The 20,198-nt window shown below is 43.3% G+C and overlaps 1 protein-coding gene across 1 annotated transcript in view; it reads right to left on the minus strand.

The window, feature by feature from the left end:
- Window positions 1-564: 564 nt before the first annotated feature.
- Window positions 565-20,198, minus strand: part of shq1 (SHQ1, H/ACA ribonucleoprotein assembly factor) — a 28,777-nt gene continuing 9,143 nt past the window's right edge. The window contains exons 8-12 of the mRNA XM_046384771.1: window positions 19,940-20,097; window positions 19,366-19,419; window positions 15,494-15,617; window positions 10,320-10,440; window positions 565-1,414 (exon numbers count right to left, since the gene is read on the minus strand). Coding sequence (XP_046240727.1) covers window positions 775-1,414; window positions 10,320-10,440; window positions 15,494-15,617; window positions 19,366-19,419; window positions 19,940-20,097 — 1,097 coding nt within the window. The 3' untranslated portion in view covers window positions 565-774. The remainder of the gene's footprint in view (window positions 1,415-10,319; window positions 10,441-15,493; window positions 15,618-19,365; window positions 19,420-19,939; window positions 20,098-20,198) is intronic.

Genomic DNA, 20,198 nt, shown 5'->3' on the forward strand with positions numbered 1-20,198 from the left:
CAATGAACAAGGACAAATGTTAACTCCTGAAATTACATTGCTGGTTGGTTTATTCGAGATTAACATGTATGAACATAAAGAATTTGGTAATGTGGTTATGGAAATATGCACATTAGATTGGTTCTACACTCTTGGCAGCTATGAGTGAAGTAATTCTACTTCAAAAACCCTGTTGAATTACTTTCAATAATTAAACAGGAACAGAATAATTCATATAAAATCACAGATAGGATGTTCAGAGAGTAAAAGTATATTTGGATAGCATGTAAAGCAAGTGTAGTTATTGGGCAAAATGAACAAGTAAGTCAGATAACACAAGAGGAAAGACAGAAGAAGAAAACTGGGCTTTGTCTAGCAGAGATTTTTGACTTGTCACAGAAAAACAGATGGACTGAAGGACAGTAACACCAGCTCACTGTCCCGGTAGCAGTGAGCCAGTGGGGTCTCCTCTAAACAGTAATTCATCTACCTGTGAGCTTCCTGTTACGACATGTCAAAGTGTCTGCTGTGCAAATTCTTCTTCTTTCCTGACTAAAAGCATACACATGCACATTTAAAAAAAGCATGTATGAAATTAAAGAATTTATTCAGGCATACCATGTTCATAAATTAAGAAAATACCATTCATTATGTAAAATAATATCCTTTAGAAGAGGGTTTGAGTACAAATTACACAGAAATGAAATCATTAAAAACTAAACAGTTGCACACTTACATCACTTACACAGGGTTAACAGTTTATAAAGTGGCTTTCAGGTTCCACAACATATTCTGTCAGGAGATGAAGTTGCTGTCATCGAGATCTTCCTGCATTTGGACGATGAGCAGAGGGTTCCTGGGCGTACTCGGCTCTAACAGAGTCCCACTGCTGCTCCTCCCAGATGTTGCTTCAGTGTTTTCCGCAAAGCGGCTGGGCTGTGAACAGCTTCTTTCTGCTTTGCAGCTGGAATCTTGGGAAATGTTCAACTCCTCTGCCACTCGTTCCCCCAGCTCCTGGATCAGCTGTCTGCAGCTTTCTGAGGCTGAGGGGAGGGTGTCCACTTTCTCCGCTGAGAAGGGTGCGCTCGTGGGCTCCTGGGGGATGGGAGAAGCAGCGAAGCTGGGTTGGGGATGTGGAGGGTTGTCCTTCCACATCTCTCCTCCTCCTTCTCCTCCCCCCTCGTTTGAGTCGGTGCAGTCTTGCCCTTCAGCCTCAGATTCCTCACTCTCATCAGATGAGTTGCTGCTGCTGCTGCTGTCACTGGAAGCACTGCTGCTGTCACTGCAGGATACCAGAGCGCCCTTCTCTTCTCCTTCTTCCTCCACTGCCACCATTCTTGCTGCCTCCTCTAGCTCTTCAAGTTCCAGCCCCAAGTCTTTTTTCTGCAGGGAGGCGTTTTGTAACACTGCGGCCAAGGATGTCATCTTCTTGGACCTGGGAAGATAAAACAGTGGGAAGGAGGGAGGGCGAATTAGGAAAGCAAGAAGTTGTTTCACTTTCCTCAGTAAACCCTTGTGTATGTTTACACAAAGAGGAAAAAAAAGAGACATCAAGCTACAACTTCATCAGTGGTACCCGAGAGAGAAAGAGAGAGACACGACTGACTGAACGACTGGCTCTGCGTACTAAGGACGTAGCCACGGGATAACCATCTACAAATCTAATACCCATTAACCATATCCCATCCTCATCTGAATGCTAAGTAGACTACGATTATTTGAGGCACGGGGAGCTCAATGAAATATGGAAATATGGATGTTTAATAATGTAGGGAGATGAGCGGCACTGATACACACAGCACTCGCTGTCCTCCTCCCCCACGCCGCTCTCCCTGCGCGAAGTGATAAGAGACTGAGAGGGATTACAGAGAGGTGGACCCCTCCCCCTCCTCCTCCACCACCACCTCAGCCCGTGCATGCAAACACACGCACACTTTCGCCTCCGCAGTCCGAGAGGCTAAGCCAACAACTAGAGCCTTCAAACAGTGTGAGAGGAGAGGGAGCTGTGACCAGTAAAATCAGACAGTGCTTGCAGAGGATAAGAGCAAGAGGAACCAAAGTTTACACTGTAAAGACTACATGTTTGCTATCTTTTCTAAATGATTTCAGGAGATGCCAATAAATCCTGAAAATCTAAAAAGAGAGAGAGGGGGAGAGAGAGAAAGAACCTTATAGTCTGATTTGAATTTTAAACTAGTTATGTTACCCAGCAATCAGGCTGCAGAGTGAACAGGATGAACCCAAGCGGACTGTTGGAATAAATCGTGCAGAACAGAGGCAGGGTAACCCTGAATGGCCCAACAGACTGCAGTTGTGCACAAAGTCTGATACAGTCAATAAAAGTCTGGACTGAGAGTGGCTCCGAGCAGCAGCCACACAGCCGAACGTCTCCGAAGATTAAGATGAAGAGAATGCCCTCATAAAGCAGTACATTAAACAATGTTCCCGTCCTGTAGCTTCAGTTTTATGGTTGTGTCGCCACAGAAGACACAACAGACTCCTTGAAGAGAGAGAAGGTGTTTTATTGCTGATGAATGTCCTCCTACAAGGCCCCATTTGTGTAAAGCCATCAGATTGTTAGGAGGCCCCCGCCTGCACATTATTCATGCTGGGAATGCCCGCCATGCTGCCAAAAACTTAAGTGGTAGCTATTCGTCCCCCGGTGGGGTTAGGGCGTATGTGCCGCCCCCATTGCTACGGCGATTACAAGGTGACCTCTGCGGGTCACTGCGATTCAGACTGTGTCCATTCAGGGTGGGATAAAGTGTGTGTGTGTGTGTGTGTGTGTGTGTGTTTGTGGAGGAGCTACTCTTCCGCTGCCATTCACATTTTCACACTCGGCTCCTGGTGCCCTCTCCGGCCCAATTAACCCACTGCTGAGCACCAGGATGGCTCCTCATTATCGTGCAGGCCTAATGAGCTTCCTATTCAGGAGAATGGTGCGTTTGTGGAAACAGAACGTAGGGGCCGTACATTCATTTAAGACCTCAGGAGGGACTGTGTAAACAGATCTTATAGTTGCGCTGTATCATATAGACACTCGTTCTCCTCTGTGCACTGAGAAACAGAAGCTGGGAATGGGAGGAACGTGTGCATGAGGCAGAAAGCTCTTTCTCACACACAAATCAATGCTGAAAATGTTCTTGCAGTTTTCTCGGTCACAAAATGTCAGAATTTGAAAACATTGGCCAAAGTGAGTGATTTTCCTGCTAAGATTCTTGGGCAACGTGCCAGCTCAGAATGGATAAAAATTCTTGAAAAATCTTCCCCTGTGGTTTTGGTCACGGAGCTGCGAGTGCAGCTAAAGTGCATAACTTTCTCAAGCTACAAAATGTAAAATTCTGAATGTGCCAAGCAGTGGTTGTGGAAATTATGTTGCCTTCTTTTAACAGTGAAAACAAGTATTTTTGCCCAGATTTTACCAACATGAATGCTGTATGTCTACTGATTACCTATTAATCTTTGCAACCGAACATAAATAAATTTCCGTATTGGAGAAGTTCAAGACAAACAGTTAAAGGTTCACAAAATTTATTACACTGTATTTACTTACGGTGTGAATGAGATCATTTTCGTGACATTCCATCCCATAGTTATCAAAAGCATGTCACTCAAAACCTTAAACGTCAACTAGAGGAAACAAAATCATTAGGACATTCTGTGGACACCATAGACCTCTGTACCAAACATATACAGTAGCACTTAAACGCACCACACCGGCAGAGTTTCCAAATCAATCTGCGTATTGAACACTAAAGACGAGTACTGCAGACATCTCGTCTCGCTTCGCCTCCCTACACAATCATGTCAACACATGAGCTTTCTGTAGAGGTGGCTTATGTGTGAACAACAAAAACCACCACATTCTTTGGAAAACTGAGTCCAGCAATTTTGTGGTCTCCATATATGAAAGCCACAAGAGAAAGGCACAGTATGAGCTCAAACCCCCAAGTCCTACACAACTTCTTCAACAATCATGAATAACTTTTTCCACTCAATTGTTAAAGGATATCAAGACATTAATGCAACCTAGACAGATGCTGACGATTGGGTTTAGGCTGTTCGGAGCCTGCTTAGGTCCAAGGCTCTATAAAACCCATGTGAGTGCTTCCTGTAGTTAGGCTGGGGCAGAAGAGCCTCCTGCAAGCACAGCCACTTCAAAGACTGCCCCGTATTCTCTTTCCCCCGTGGGAAGTCATTATTGAGTTAGCGTTAGGGAGGCGCGCTTGTTTTCTCTCCCCTCCCTTGCTCTGTGGTGGGAGAAGCTCAGCCTGTGGTGAATACAAAGGGTCTGTCCAGGAGGGGGGGAGGGATAATGTTGTACACAATCCAGTCATTACTACACCGCTGTTGCGGCTTGCCTTCATTAGACCGAGGAGGAGTGGCTTTTTCAAGGTTGGAAAACTTCTGGTGAGACAAAGACGCTTCCGTCTGCCAAAGTCTTTCAGTGAGAATGGGAAGAGAGAGTGTATGTGCATGTGTATGTGTGTGTGTGTGTGTGTGTGTGTGGGTGGGTGGGTGTATGTGTGGTGTCTGCGAAAGAGCCGAGCTAAATTACAATCTGACATTTCTTTCATCAGGCCCGTGTTCACTGAAAGGGCAACTCATTCAGCATGTCTGTGCTCTTGAAAACATCTCACATAAAGCTTGTCTTCAGATGCATAAATCTGTGTAATATGAGCACCAGATTTCCTCAGTGTAACTCACAAAATGCATCATTCACTAGCTGAGCGGGATCAAAGCTGACACTGGGAGATCTGATCCGTCACTGTGACTGAATACTGGAACGGTCCAAGGCATCGGATGCCACTTCGATTCCAGAAATGAGAAACACAGATATATTTATTCAGCACGCCAATGTTCAGACCCATAGCTGCCTATGAAATTGTTCTGTATAAACACTGATGCATCATAACTATCTGTTGACTCTATCTTTTCTGGGGATTTTTTTTTAAAACAACCTTAATTACCATTAATTCATTATCACAGGGATTTCATTAGATTAAAAGGTCAGATGTTCCCCAGTCTTACACTAAGTATTAGTATCAGAAAACACAGAGAGCTGAGTATCACCACTGACTTTCTGATTTGATTTGATTCCGATTATACAATGGCCAAATTTGATAAAATTCCAGTACATAATACACACAATATGGATTCAGTTTGGGATATTTCAGTCACAGCAACATTTTTGCTTTGATTAGGAAGCGTTCCTCAGAAAACTAAGGCTGTAAATTGTACAAGGAACCATAAAACATAATGTGGTTCACATATATCAAAGAGGCTTCAGAAGCCATTATTTTCAACAAGGCTGTACTGGTGTATATTCTTGCATATGGAAATTGCAAAAGCCTCATTTTCGGGACATTGCATGGTACCACCACTTCGTTTTGGATCGGGCATCTTTGTGATGTGTCACTAAATGGTTTTGGAGATTTGTGGTATTTAAACAATATTTCACCTCCACATCTTACGTATGGCTTTAGTCCAGCTATTCTCCATTTTCATAGTTTTTAAAACCAAAATGGAACCAGACACCTGCCTTTACACGTCTTTTGATTTCACTGAGGTTCACTAGTCTCTCGCGGGCCAAATCTTGTTATGCCAAGAGCCAAAAGCTGACCGCACAAGACTAACAGGGTTAAAGTCTAAAGCATTCAAGGGGAAAAGGCATATATGAAAACAATCTCTGGATTTTATAAATAGACAATTCTCCCAAAATACAACACGCTTTCTATAAAAAAAAATTCTTTAGGCTTTTGCATGTTTGGTTAAGCACAAGAAGGAATGTGGGAAAATTCTTAAAATGCCTCAACTGACAACGCTATACTGTATTTCCCATATCATCATTAAGTTTAAAAGTCCAGTTGAAATGTATCTATTTTATCAACATAGAGTATCTTTACAACTCTACTCTGGTTTGGTTTGTGCTCAAAAACAGTCAAAGCCATCAGGGTTGAAACTGAAACAGCCAACAACAGTCTCCTGTTGGGAATGTGAGATCTTTACAACAAACTATGTTCAGCTCTTTAGACCTGCATTTACTGTCTCCCACTATCTCACATCCCTGAAAGTGTACAGATATGCAGTCTGTCTGTATAATATTCAACGTTTAATATTTCACATCCAATTCTCTAAAAGTGACAGAAATTACAGTGTAGGGAACAGTTGTTTAATCAGCATCTGATTAGAGGAACAGGCCGTTGAGGCTGCAAAGACAGATAAAAAAAAATCCCAACAGTATAATTGACTGTAATAGCTAGAGTGGGCACTCCTAACATGGAAAGAGGAAATTATGCAAAGTCTGTGTTTAAGATGAGCCTGTGTACTCAAGACAAAACAGTGAAGTGGCCTCATGCTGAGAGGAAATCTGTACCACTTATCCCTGTTAGCTGGGAGACATTTGTGTCTTTGTTCTTCCCAGCAGGGCCACTGGGATCTCCTTCAATGCTGAGGCTAACTTCAGATAGACAAGCTTCATTATCTGTTTCAAAGCCTTCAGGACGGGCATTTGACAGTTGTATGATGCTGCCTGGTGGTTTCAGGGAAATCCTCCTGAGCAAACTTCTGGTTGTCACATCAGCGGGGGGGCTGGCTGGCTACAGGACCTGAAGAGGAGGTGCATCCCACCACAGAAACTGCCTGCAATGCTTCATTTTAATTCTCTGGAAAAAGCTGAAATACAATTAAAACACCTACACTATACAGACAAAAGTATTGGGACACACCTGGTTATTATTGAATTCAGGTGTGGTATGGGACTGTTTTTCAAGGGTTTTAGCTCAGTTCCAGTGAAGGGAAATCTTAATGCTTCAGCATACCAAGACATTTTGCACAATGCTATGCTTCCAACTTTGTGGCAACAGTTTGTTGAAGGCCCTTTTCTATTCCAGCATGACTGTGCCCCAGTGCACAAAGCAAAGCTCCATAAAGACATGGTTGGATGAGTTTGGTGTGGAAGAACTTGACTGGCCCACACAGAGCCCTGACCTCAAACCCATCCAACACCTTTGGGATGAACTGGAACAGAGATCGTGAGCCAGGCCTTTTGGTCCAACATCAGTGTGTGACCTCACAAATGCTCTACTTCATGAATGGACAAAAATTCCCACAGGAACACAAAATCGTGTGGAAAGCCTTCCCAGAAGACTGGAAGCTGTTATAGCTGCAAAGGGGGATCCAACTCCATACTGATGTCTATGTATTCAGAATGCAATGTCATTAAAGTCCCTGTTGTTGTAATGGTCATGTGTCCCAATCATTTGTCTAGGTAAAATCTGAGGATGGAGTGGGGGGAAACAGGCGTTAACACCACACCACCATTGCGCACAAGTGCATTTTCAAGACGTCAGACCACAGGTCTTGGATGACACGTTGACCCCCACACTTGACCTCAATGCCGCGGTTGTTGGAGTCCCAAATATTTTTCCCCTGTGGGACAGCTGCTGCCAGAGCTACCTCTGTCCAATGACCATTGTCATGCAGAAAATGCCGAATGAGACATATGTAGAAATCCCTTGTATCCTTTGAAAATAAAAGGAAATAGAATGCACAACTCTTTTTTCATTATCTTCCTTTGCAGTTGTCACGCAGTGCTGCAGACTTGATTTTCTTCTCTGTCCTCCCTTATTATAGGGGAGCAGATCACTTCCCACCTAACAGTCACAATTACTTGAGTCTGTCCATTTAGCTGTTTTGGCGTGAGGCATAGGTTATCCCAAAATGATTTCTTGTCAATTTTCCACTCTCTGGAGCAACGTGTGATTGTCCAATTCACACGTCTTACAGACAAGTCAGTCCACATACAAAAAACAAAAAAAAAAGCCCACACAGAACCATTTTCTCCTTTTGGCTGATGACCTCATATGGAAACATGACTCTCATCTCACCTCCCACCCTCTCAGAGGAACCCTGGAGAACATCATTTGTACGCTGCCATGTTTTTCTGCTAGAATCTAATTGACCCAATTAATAAGGGTAGGTGGGTGGTTGCACGTGAACCAGCGCTGAAAAGAAGTTGTAGCCCTTCTGATTTAACTGAGCTAATGTAACACAACACCAGGCTTATGAGCTTTGTCCGTGCTGGCTGCCGTGAATCTATGCTGGCCTCCCTCCAAGCTTTCCGATAAAAGGAAACGACGACAAAGAGAGAGAAAGTGAAGCGGCTCGCTTCTTCTTTGCTGTCCAGCAGCTCTGCAGGGGCTTTGGCATCTGCGGACCTTCAAAAGCATACCCTGAAACTAATGGACTGGACTGGCCCCTGCTCTATTTGGACTGACAACAATTTGGAGATAATTAGGATCGGATGGGTGTGTGAGGGTGAAGTGTAAACAGCTTTCACAATGGAAGTGTTAAATTCTGGAATGGTGACCACATTGGCATCCCTGAGACATTGTGACGGGCATATTGCTTTGAATTTGCAATCTTGATTTCGACCTGCAGACTCTGCTCGGACCCCGTGTGAGAGTGTAAAGGAGAGGGCCTGCCCTGTGGCTTAAATCACGGTGAAGTCTTTACGAGGTTGTAAATTTGAGACCGATGTCTCAGCAGTCAAAGGAACTTAAGGAGTAGAAATGCATGTGGGATGGCGAGAGGACTGAATAAATCAACCCTCCAGCCAGCAAGCATCCATTAATCGCCATGTCCATCATGTGCAGCTGATCGCATCTGCCTTGTTGGCTGTACGGACTGACAAGATACAGGGATTGCAGGGGGGGGGGGGTATAGATTACATCTCATCGTACCGTTCAGCTCCCAGAGACGACTCACTTAGCGGAGGATGACAAATCCAGCACGGAGGAATGTCTCGCACTGAAGAACACAATGTCTACGCCATCTGTCATCAAACCTGTCAGACGACACAAACGAGCTGCCACAACAAACAGCATGTATGATACTGGAGGTTGGTCTGTGGGAACCGCCATCGTTCCAAACCTCAAAACAGGACAGAATCTCCTGTGCTGCTTTGCATTTGGACCACAGGCTCTTGTTACATTATACACCAAACACGCTAGAAACATAGTTTCAGAAACCACAGGTGAAGACTGTAGGGAATTTCTCACAAATGTGAGCCAGACGACCCAAACTGAAACAACAAAAAGCAATATATGCTTGGTTGCTCTTTCAAGTGGTTGAGGGTGACAGAAGTGATTTTTACTAATCCAAAAGTCTTTTTTTTAAAACAACATGACAGCTTATACGAGGGGCTTAAAAAACAAAAAAATTCACTTCCTTTATTGACAGAAAAAAACAAAACAAAACAAAACAGAAAACGGAAATGTAACAATTTAGTGGCAGGTCAGTGCAACAAGAGCTCGGGCTAATCCATTTAATGATCGATGCAGGGCGTAGTAGGAGTCAGCATGTTAGGTCAAGCTGACATTTAGCTCCAATGTACAGCGGAGGGAAAGCGATGAGGAGCAGGGAGGGGAGGCAGTGCTCTGATGCCCCCTCAGCTGAGAAGAGACTGATTGAGTTTTTCAGTGAGTTGACAGAGCTTCAGAAGCTTCATGTGCTTACACAGTGAGATGGAGAGCCTATAAAAGCATGTGTGTCTTCTCTCTAGTCTCTCAGAAAGAGATCCCACCAACCCTACGGTAAGCTTTTGATTTTTCCCACCAATTAAGACCCCTGCATCCATAACATTTTTTAAGAGTAGTATTCATAACTTCTGCTGGAAAAATGTAGAAATGAGAATGTGAGGGGGGGCAGTGGAGGGGTACTAAATCCCTGCAGACCTTTTATCGTGTCTGCATCTGGGCGCTGAGCCTACAACATCAGGCACACATTTTTCAACTGGGCTTTTTCCAGACGAGCACACCACTTGGCTGAACCCTGGCCAAGAGTAAAACAGAGCTCATTACTGAGTAATGTGCTTGCAGGCTCACATATGAAATGTGTAAGCAATTGTAAAATATGCACAAGGAGGACAGAATCGTCAAACCTATATCACTTTGAGAAAAAGTGCAGATTTTGCATGTTTGGTTTGCAGTGCCAGTGGACGGTTACACCCACGGAAGATGAGAAGCCCCAGCACACACGTGTGCTCTTAAAAGTTCCATACAGAGTGAATCCACTGAGTGCAGCTGGCTCCTTTGATGGCTCACTGATGGTACTTAGACACATGGTAATGGAGACAAAAGGGAGGCTGCGTCTCTCGCTGGCTTGGTCATTCATTTGGCCCCGATGTGACAAATGACTCGTCCAATCCTCTCCTCTAAAACACTGATGCATCACGGGGGCTGAGTGGCACTTCCCTTGGCTCCGAACATAATCCTCTGCAGATAAAGGCTTCCGGCGTGTGCGCGCATGGGTTTATGAGTGTGTGTTGGCGAACTTACTTGACCCTCTGGATCCAGACGCAGTAGTCTGTGATGTACAGATCGTTCAGTATGTAGGCCGGGTCGTTCTCTCTGAAGACTTTGTGGATATCCAACAGGCATTTGAGGACACAGGCTTTCCCTGGGCACAGGAACACACCATGGCAGGCAAATGGAAAAACAGTGTTACTCAGGCTCAGTATTAAGGATGACAATGCACTCCAGCTGCTGGCAGACGCAGCATGCATCTAAAGGCTTGCAGTCATTGTTCCATACATAAAAGCCAAGGTACAGGATCAGAAGAAAATGCCAGCAAGCTGCAGAGTAATTTGATCCATACAGTTTAAAAGAGTTCCTGGTTAAGAAACGGTTCATCTGAGACAAAAGAACCAAAGAAGACAACCCTATTTTTGGCATTCGTTCTGTCAATTTAATGGCGGCTCTGCTCAGGCTTTCTGTCAGAAATGTGTTTCCTTTGATCTGTCAAAAATAGCACACAATATTTTTGATGGTTTTCCACTTGACAGCCATTCAAGTCTGCCCATTCAGCTATTGTGCAGCATCATTTTAGTCCTAATCTGAATCCATTTTGCTTATGATGTGACAAACCTGAAGGCCTGATTTAAATTTTTTATAGACATCAGTGATTCAGTCCAGAAAAGTAATGAATTGAAGTGTCTTTCCAACTGTGCACGGCACCAAGTTCAATATAGGTCACTTGACTACACAGCTAGAAGCTTTAATAAGTTTTTTTCGTCTGCTGCTCGAGAAAATCAATGTCTGCAACTCCTGTCTGCTTTTAAATTGAGAATTTGTCAAAGTATTCTATTCCAAAAGCCCTTTTTTTCCATTTGGTACAATACTGTTGCAATCTTGTCATTAATGTATGGATTTGCTACTCAGTCTAACTTACAGCTTAATCCTTTCAACTACTTGACTACATTTCATTTTTTTTTAACTACTCTAGTGAGTCTTATTGGTATGTGGCATGAAATACAGACAGTTACTGTGCCAATGCCTGCTGCAAAACTTTGGAAATTCCCCAGCCAGACAAACACTGACACTACTTTTGTCTCGTGCTAATAACTCGTGATGCTGTAACTCTAATAATTACAATCTAAACACAAAATAGTCTGACAGATAACTTTGTTCCTCTACCCTCAGGCTGTATGCAAATATCTCCTGCCAATGAAGATGTATTTGCGCATTTTATGAGACTCCTTTCTGCGCTGCTTTGAGCACCAAAATTTTGTTCACTTCCATGTAACTGGAAGGGAGGAAGCTTAAATCAAGATAAATATCTCAAAATCTCGGCAAAATACAACCGCAATTTCCTGCACAGTTACATATCACATACATGCTATTGAGGAAATATGTGCTTTTAGGGACTTGGGTGAGCTGACGGATGCCTTAACAACTTAAACAGTACTGACACAGCTTATAGTGTTGCTTTGAGTAACACTAAGAAAACCCCAAATATAAAAATGTTGCAGAAAAATACGATGCATACGACATGGGTTTATGGTTGACACCTGCACTTTGGAAATGTGTTTTCAGATCCTTTTAGCCAGCATTCCGAAGCTTTCAATGCTACAAATGCATCACACATGATCTCCATTTTTTAGTCTGACAAATTACCTTTCACCTCAGTATACAGCAAGCCAAACTGCCACAGCACTTCTCCCCCTAATCAGGCATATAAATAGCCTTATGATGTGGCTAACAATCCTCTGAGGGCAGAAGAAAATGCTCCTCTCCATCTCCGCAGAGCTGGTTGGCATTGTCCAGAGACATTCCAGCCCAAACAAAACAAACAGCACGCTCGCAGTGAGGAAAACCTTAAACAAACATTTGGTTCTCATTTAAGCATGAGATTGTATGCAAGGAACTTTGCCCTCAAATTCAGGACTTGGCTCATGTGAGGCAAAAACACACTTGCATCCAAGATTTGACTTCTTTTTCACCGGGAAGATTCATGAGTTGTTTGTAGAAAATCAGGGGAAAGGTTGCTCTTTGCACCAGTTCCAACACTGATACTCTTCTCTCCTCCGAGACGTGAGCAAGGTGTGTTAATTAGCAGGTAATCCACTGAGTGGGGAAGAATGTGCAGTGCGACTGTACAACAGTAATTCTTTCATGGGTGCCAAATAAGCAGACATGCATAGATGTAGCGGTGGGTGTGAAGTGAGCCAAAAACAAAGCCCGCTTGGTCCTCTATGGGAAGATTACTAAAACAGCCGAAGCAGCAGTGAAGTGAAAATAACTAACTTTTTTTTCCCCCATTTCGTGCTTTATTTTTAACACTTTAGTATAGATATGTTGTCTTTGTTGTTAAAGAATTCATAAAATAATCAAAAATGATACTGACAATATATGGGGATCAACACATGACAAATAAGAAGAGTGGATCAACAATAAAGTTTCCGCTGTACACCAAATATCAGTTAGATGTGTTCATATTGTCTGGCTGAGAATCCCTGTTTTAGAGGGACTGCATATACAGTTCTGCTTTCTATTGCAAGCCATGGACTAGATTTCTCATCAGTGAACCAGCTTAATAAAAGGACACACATGTTAAGCAAAACATATAACTTCATATCAGGAATTGCCAAGTTTCCAATCCAAACTCTTCTCCTTTGCTTTAAAGTTTTCGTTTTCATTTTGGGATGTGTGCATTGCCATATGAACTGAGAGATTATTTTAAATTAATGTTCCCAGTACTTGAGTGGAAGGGACAAAGATAACATTGCAATGTAAAAATCTATCGAAGGTACAACATTCATTTAATTACTGAAATCCTGGCTGATAGAGAGGGCAGTCTGCACCACCTTTCCTAATCTCTGAACAATGTTCATTATTTGAGTCCTTTCTTAATTTTCTATTTGTCTTTTCTAAGGCATGTAAAATGAGAGACTGCTGGAATGTTGTGTTTCATAGCAGCCTCACACAGATTTGGTCCATTTCACTTTGTCCCTTGAAAGAGAGTTAAACTTTCAGAAAATCTGGAGAACATAAGGGAAGAATTGCTGCATCTCTGAAGAAAATAAAAGTACATCGTCTGCAGAAAGAGAAATGCGATGAGGAGTAGAATATATTCTTACTGAAGTAATGACTGAGGACTGCCCTCCAGCTAAGGGTTAGGGCTACACTGATTAAATGAATAAGATACTTCATAGGGAATCTTCCCAAAGTTCCAGAAAGCTGGATTTCTGTTTTTTTTTTTTGATTCAGGTGAACATTTCACCATTTTTTTTAAAAGACCATTATATTCTCTCTTCTCACTTCCTAGTTTTTCACAGCAAGAACAGAAACACTTTCACAAATTGGAAAAAGCTGCAGGAAGATTTCTGCAATTGTCTGACTTTACTACTGATGATGATGGGCTTTAAAGGCAGGAGAGGAACATGAGAGGAACAGCCATGATAGCACTGACATCACTATATAGCTTCCTCTTTTCCATTTTTATTTTCCTCTATCACACAATCCATGCATCTCATCCAATTAAAGACCATCAGTACCCTGAACCCAAAGTGTTCACATCCTGCACTGCTAGTAAAATTCAATTAGTCCTCCTTGATTTTCCATAACTAGGTCAAAGTGCTTATTTGACCTAAAAATTGACTTCCACTCTTTAAATACCCAAACTTTCCCTGCTCTCCCTCTCAGATTTCCCAAAGGTATTCCATGAACAGTGGTGAATGAATGACAGCAGACTAGCATGTTGGACGGATCTGTGAGAGGGGACCACATCTGACATTTCTTGTCTTGTGCAGGCAGTTCAATCATGACAGCAGCATGACCCCAGAGGTCCCCTTCCCCCGCTCTTCTGTACCTGCCCAGTAGCTCTTTACAGTTACAGCCACTTAGGAGGCAGGTGGAGGAGCTCCTTGAGAATACTCACCACGCTGCCAGAGGGCTGTTCAAATATTTACCCCCGGATAACATTTCCTCCGAGGCCTTAACCTGTGCGCTGCTGTTAATGGGTTTGTTTTACTAATACCTATGAATGTTTGCTTTCACAGCCACTTACATGAAGTGCCTCAAACAGGGAGCATACATTTCCATTTGCTTTATTCTGACAAATTAATTAGTGTGTTATGTAAGTAATGCTGGAAGGAAACACACCCTTCAGACACAGGTCAAATTACTGTAGTGTTACAGTTCATTAAGGAAAAGCCCCATTGCTCATACTTTCCCAATGCTTGCAAATAATGAAGGTAGCAAGTTGTGAGTGAACATTAATAGTAGTGAAATAATTAGCTTTTTTCCCCACTCTTAATATACTGAAACAAATAAAAAGAGGCTCTTATCAGTTGGCTGTTTTTGGATAAAGAAGAGTCACAGTATGATTTTGTATAAGCTGTCAATAAGCAACAATTTCCAGGCTTTGGATGAACACAAGAAATCTCATTACAGCAGAACAAGTGTTTCCGAGGTGAGACAGAGAGTGAGAGAGAAGGTGAGAGGAAAGAGTGACTCTCCTGATAAACACATCTTCCTACTTAATGAGGTGCAGAAATGCTAATCTGGAGCTTAAAAGGCCTTTAATTTGCCGTCATTTACCAGCATTGAAATCATCACAAGCTGGATAATCTTAGCCCTCACACATCCTGAGTGTGTTTACACAGCACACTTTCATCTGTCCGTGGGGGGATTTTGATTTAAAGATTACTCTGCGCTTTGAGATATCCAAGTCAACAGTCCGTTCTCGACTAATCCACATTTCACTCCCCGAGGAGGTGGGAGTTGGGCCACTCTATTGCTTAGCTGGAGGAATATTACTTTCAAACCACAGTAAGCTCATGAACCACTTTCTCCCAACTCTGCATCTGCCCAGCAGGCTGATTCTGCTCGAGAATGTACCAAGAAAGCCCGCTGTCTTTTTGGCAGTGTACTCTCACAATAGCCCTTTTTATGTAGAGATTCTGCCACAACAAAGACCTGCCATTACGCTGGCTTTTTATTTATTTTATTTTTATAACACAAGCATAATGCCATAATGCCAGAAGCAAAAGAGGCGTGACGTGTGACACAACAGCACATCATGCTGCCTCACCTTTTTTACATAGATGTTAATTCAGCTCTGCTGGCTCAAAGATGGAACAATAATGTCCCTCCTACCAACGCACCTTTTTTACAGAACAGTGAGGCTGAGTAACAGGTTGTGTAAGGAGGGGGGGGGCTTTTAGACTCACCTGCTTGCAAAATCTTAAATGTGTCATGAATGGATGCAGAGACCATGTCAAAGTGTCTGTAGAGTGGGTAGCACAAAACCCTCCGTCCAAATGATGCCAGGACATCTTGCAAGGAGCTGTACATCTGCAAAACAGAGTAGATGAAACCACAGATGAATAAGAGAGGAGACAAACCACTTAAAGCATTTTGAATCTAAAAGTCCATTACGCGGTTGTATGACAAAAATCCCACTCCTTCCCCTCAAAAAAACCAACCGCCTGCTTTTAAACAACCCATGAGAGAAACATATGTAGCCAATTGTGTTGTTACACTTATGCATCCATGTAGATAGGAGTCTGGTCAGAAATAACAGCTCGGGGGCATTGCCAAGGTGGCTTGCTGAGTGGTGAAACTTATTTATAAGGACTTTGACGAAAATCTGAGAGCCATCCAGCACAAAAACAGACCATGTTATTATTCAATAAAAGAAGGAAACAGAAATAGAAATAGACACAAAGATGAAACTGAGATTAAAGGTTTGGTTGAGCCACATATTTAAGACTCTGGGATCTCTCATTTTTCCCTTTCCCTTAGGTTAAAGACCGTCTCCTGTTGGTGTGCAGCCGCTGGTGTGCTAATTACTCCTAACAACTACTCATTTATAGAGCTGGCAAAGTAGGGGCTCACAACTCTTAAACACCTCTGCAGCCGTGGCCTGTTAATTGCTGCCTCTCTTTAATCACTACCTTCACTCTCAGATTTTCCCTGCTCTAACGGACACACAGCCTGACACAGCAGACACAAAGATTTTTTTTAATCTCTTGTTTTTTTTTTCTCAGCTTTTCTTTCCGCTTGTTGAGGATATGTTGCGAGCTTGCAAGTGCGTGTCATCAGGGATCATGCACTCCCTTGGGCTCGTTTAGCAGGAGCGTAAATAAGGTGTGCTGCTGCAGGCAGGGGGTGCGGGCCACTCGACAGTCACACCAGTGCAGTCGACTGAGGACATGTAAACATGCAGCAGATGGAGGGAGGAGGGGGAGAATAGCGGTGGGAGGGCGGGGGGGGGGTCGGCATATGCGAAGCGGGAGAAAGACACAGCGAGCGCATAAATAAAATGATAGCAGAGAGGGAGAATGGAATGAGGAAGCAGAGCTGATTTCAGCTGTGACACTCAGACAGACAGGCAGCCAAAGACAGAGAGGAATCCACTGTAGAGCACAAGGTAAAGGAAGGAAAGAGGAGGGGGCGGGTGGAGACAGGGAGGTGGGGATTGAGCGAGGTGGCCTGTCAGTAAGAGCTGACAGCTCCGCTGACTGACTGACGAGCAGTAAGGGGCTGCCAGGCAGGTGAAGACTGTTCTTTACTCCGCTGTCATCACAACAGGAAAGCCCGTACCTCTCAAACTGTGGTCATGGTCTCTGCAACTGAACTCCTCCAAGCAGTTTCGTTGGCTTGTTTATAATTAGCAACAAAATGCATCTCGGGTGATTCAATTACAAGTGGTGACCATGTGTGCCCAACACCTAATGAAGACACTCTGGGATCCTCCCACTCAAGAAACATTTGGAGGTGTTCTGGGACGCACTTCACACTCTGTAGTGAAGTGCGTCCTCAACATTAATGAAGGATCATCTGTTCAACATCATCTGTCTAAGCAGATGTATGTGTTCATGCACAACTGTTGTCAGTGAAAGCGTGACACAACTGGCAACGTCAACCCTCACGAGCACCAACAACAAAAGAATAAAATTCAACAGAGGTCCATTTTGAGCACCACGTCTGGTCTGTCAGTCAGGCGAGATTTAAGCTTGAATTGCAGAAGCTCGCTAAAAGCTTACAGCAGAGTGGATATGTTCCTACTCAAAAATGTGACTACAATTTTGGGTTACCTTGGCTGCAAAGAACAATTTGCAAAGAACAAGGAGCTATTCCTGGAGCCACGGGCATTTGCAGCTCCTGCCAGACAAGAATGTTTTATAATTCTTGCCAATTCCTGCGATCAATCATTTTGTGTATCCATATATTGTTCTCACAATACTGGGCTGTGTTCCAAGAAGCATTTTTACAGCGTAATCTGTTGATTAAAACGTAGAAGATTGTCAAATCTGTAAAAAGATCCATTTCAGGTCAGGTTTTACTTGTCAAAATTGACCAAATTACTCAGTGAATCTGCTTCTTGGAACAGTCCTTAACAGTCAAAATTGTACCGTACAGACGGTTACACTGAAGAATTAATCTGTGATCGGACATCCACAATCTATCTTAAAGGCAACTCGCATTGATTGTGGCAGGCTATTAACATCCTCTGACTTTTGTTTGCAAACCTTAGAGTGTTTCCCACACAGACTTAACATGGGAAGGCCGGTGCAGTATATCAATCTCCCATCACTCTCCCCTCCCGTCTACAGACAATCACATATGCTCTGCAGAGAAACACAAAGAGAGAGAGACGATCTCTGGGTTTACATCCCTCTTGTGAATGCACTGACTGCGGTACAGCCTCTCTTGTTTAATGTGAGACTACGTGTCCCACTGTTTTGTAAAAGCTTCTAAGTGCACCTGGTTGGTGCAGATGTGTTTCGTTACCGTGCTGGCGAGGGAGGGGGCGAGGGAGGCGAGGACGGGAGAGGTTTAGATCTCTCCTGCTGTTTTGGCACGTAAGTGTGGAAAGCACTCCTAATTATTTGAAAACACAAGTGAGACTGAAACCCAGTTTGACACAAAAACAATGTGACAATTTGTCCTTCAACTGTGAACAAGGGCTAAGACGTTAAGGCAACACCAGCTTTCTGTCATTCCCAGTCTCTCACTCACTCACACACACACACACGCAACACACCCAAGTGATTGTCTGGTGGCAGGTTGTGAGCAGACAGACCATGACACCCTATCATTTGCTCTTTGAATTGGGAACACCTGTTACTGCTGTTGTACAGAACTCAGGTAACGTGCCAAGTCCCAACAATTAACAACTCCCTGTAGTTCACGCTGAAGACTCATAATGGTGACATGGATGGAGGCCGGACCCGGACTGTGCATTTCAGAGCAAATATCAGTGACGGAGCGGTCTGGAAAACCAGCCAGAGCCTCTAATGTGCCTTCCAACGCAAATGCAACAGTCAACATATTTACACAGAGTCAAACCAAGTGTGTTTGTGTGAAAGTCACACAGACACATTCACAGTGTTATTCACCTCTTCAATCACTCTATAATACATCCAACCTACCAACCCAGTCAAAACAAGTCTGTTCAATAGCTGCTGCTGAGCCATGATCAGAGGCAACCGCAAGTCAAAACATTACAAGAGGATAATAAAAGAGCAGCTGAACTACTGTTTTTGACATTCTTAGTAATATTCACATTGTTGGTGTTTTAAAGGCTCGTGATTAAATACACAAAGTTTGTCTGAAATACAAACTACAGAATATAATAAGCATAAGGCAGACAAGTCCTTGTCCTGAGGGGTTTTTACATTTTCTTTCTTTTTGGGCTATAGAAAAAAGAAGGAACACTTACATTATTAAACAGGCTTGCACGAGCAGTTCCTTGCCAACACAAACTTGAGGAATAAAAGAACTCCCTCGGGGAAAATGTCATCATTAAGGTAAAGCAAACCTCTGAATTCTGGATTTAGATTCTCCAAAAATCTTGTGTCACTACACTGTATGTCCACCAGGACCTCTCCACATATCTGTCACCCACAAATGAGCATTTGTTTATTTGCTGGCCAGTTGAAACTAGAACTGGAATGAAATGGAACTTGCGCTGATCACTTTTTCATTTTAGTCATCTTTATTTGGTGCATAGTCCCTTTAGGATAATCAGATAAGTATGTGAGAGTAAATCAATCACTGCAGTTAATCCTTTTCTCCCGTGTAACAACTGACTCACCTCGAGCCAGCAGAGAGTCCCGCTGACTTTTCTGATAGTCCACGATGACTCGACCTGCAGGGAAGAAGGGAACTGCTTAAGATCACAACAATAAGCGACAGGAAATACCACAAGGACATCCAGTGCGATTAGTTCTGGAGCAGCGCGGCTGTTCAGATTTCTGTTCACAGTAAATTAAACTTGGGGACTTTTTCTAGACTCTCTCCATATTATAATATCCTGTATGGAAATTACAGTGTTCACACGTGATTGATTTTTTGTATTCACAGCTGGGATTTAATTCAGCAATCTGCTGGATAAAATATCTCTGGCATTTCATTCACACAATCTATGAACTGTCTTTACCAATGAAATCAGCCTTGCTCACCTTGCCTTTCTGCAGCTACCTTACAGGAGTGACACAAAGAGGCCTGGACTGAGCTCTCAGATCTGCTGGTAATCTCTTAAGGCTCTGAATGAAATGGAAGGGGGTCTAAAGGATTTGAGGATAGAAGGCTTTGTCATCCAAGGCTAAGTGCTGCTCAGAGGAGCTGCCTCCTCTCTCACACATACACACACACACACACACACTCACATTGTGCTCTCCCTCTGTAGAGCGCACTTCATAGCAATAAGCCAGCAGGATGTCCACAAGGCCGAGCCACACTTGATTGCGAGATGTCTTGTCTAGCAGGTACGAGCGGTTGGTGAACTTTCTCAGCTGCTCCTTCTCGTCGTCGATGAATGACACAGCTGCATGACAACAAGGATTTGACAGAAAAGTGCTTTTATTTAAAAGTGACCACAGCTCTCTTTGGTGAAAGCCCTGTGACCTGCACAAGAACACAGACAGG

The sequence above is a fragment of the Scatophagus argus genome, chromosome 3, assembly GCF_020382885.2.
Source record: "Scatophagus argus isolate fScaArg1 chromosome 3, fScaArg1.pri, whole genome shotgun sequence".
Lineage (NCBI taxonomy): Eukaryota > Metazoa > Chordata > Actinopteri > Scatophagidae > Scatophagus > Scatophagus argus.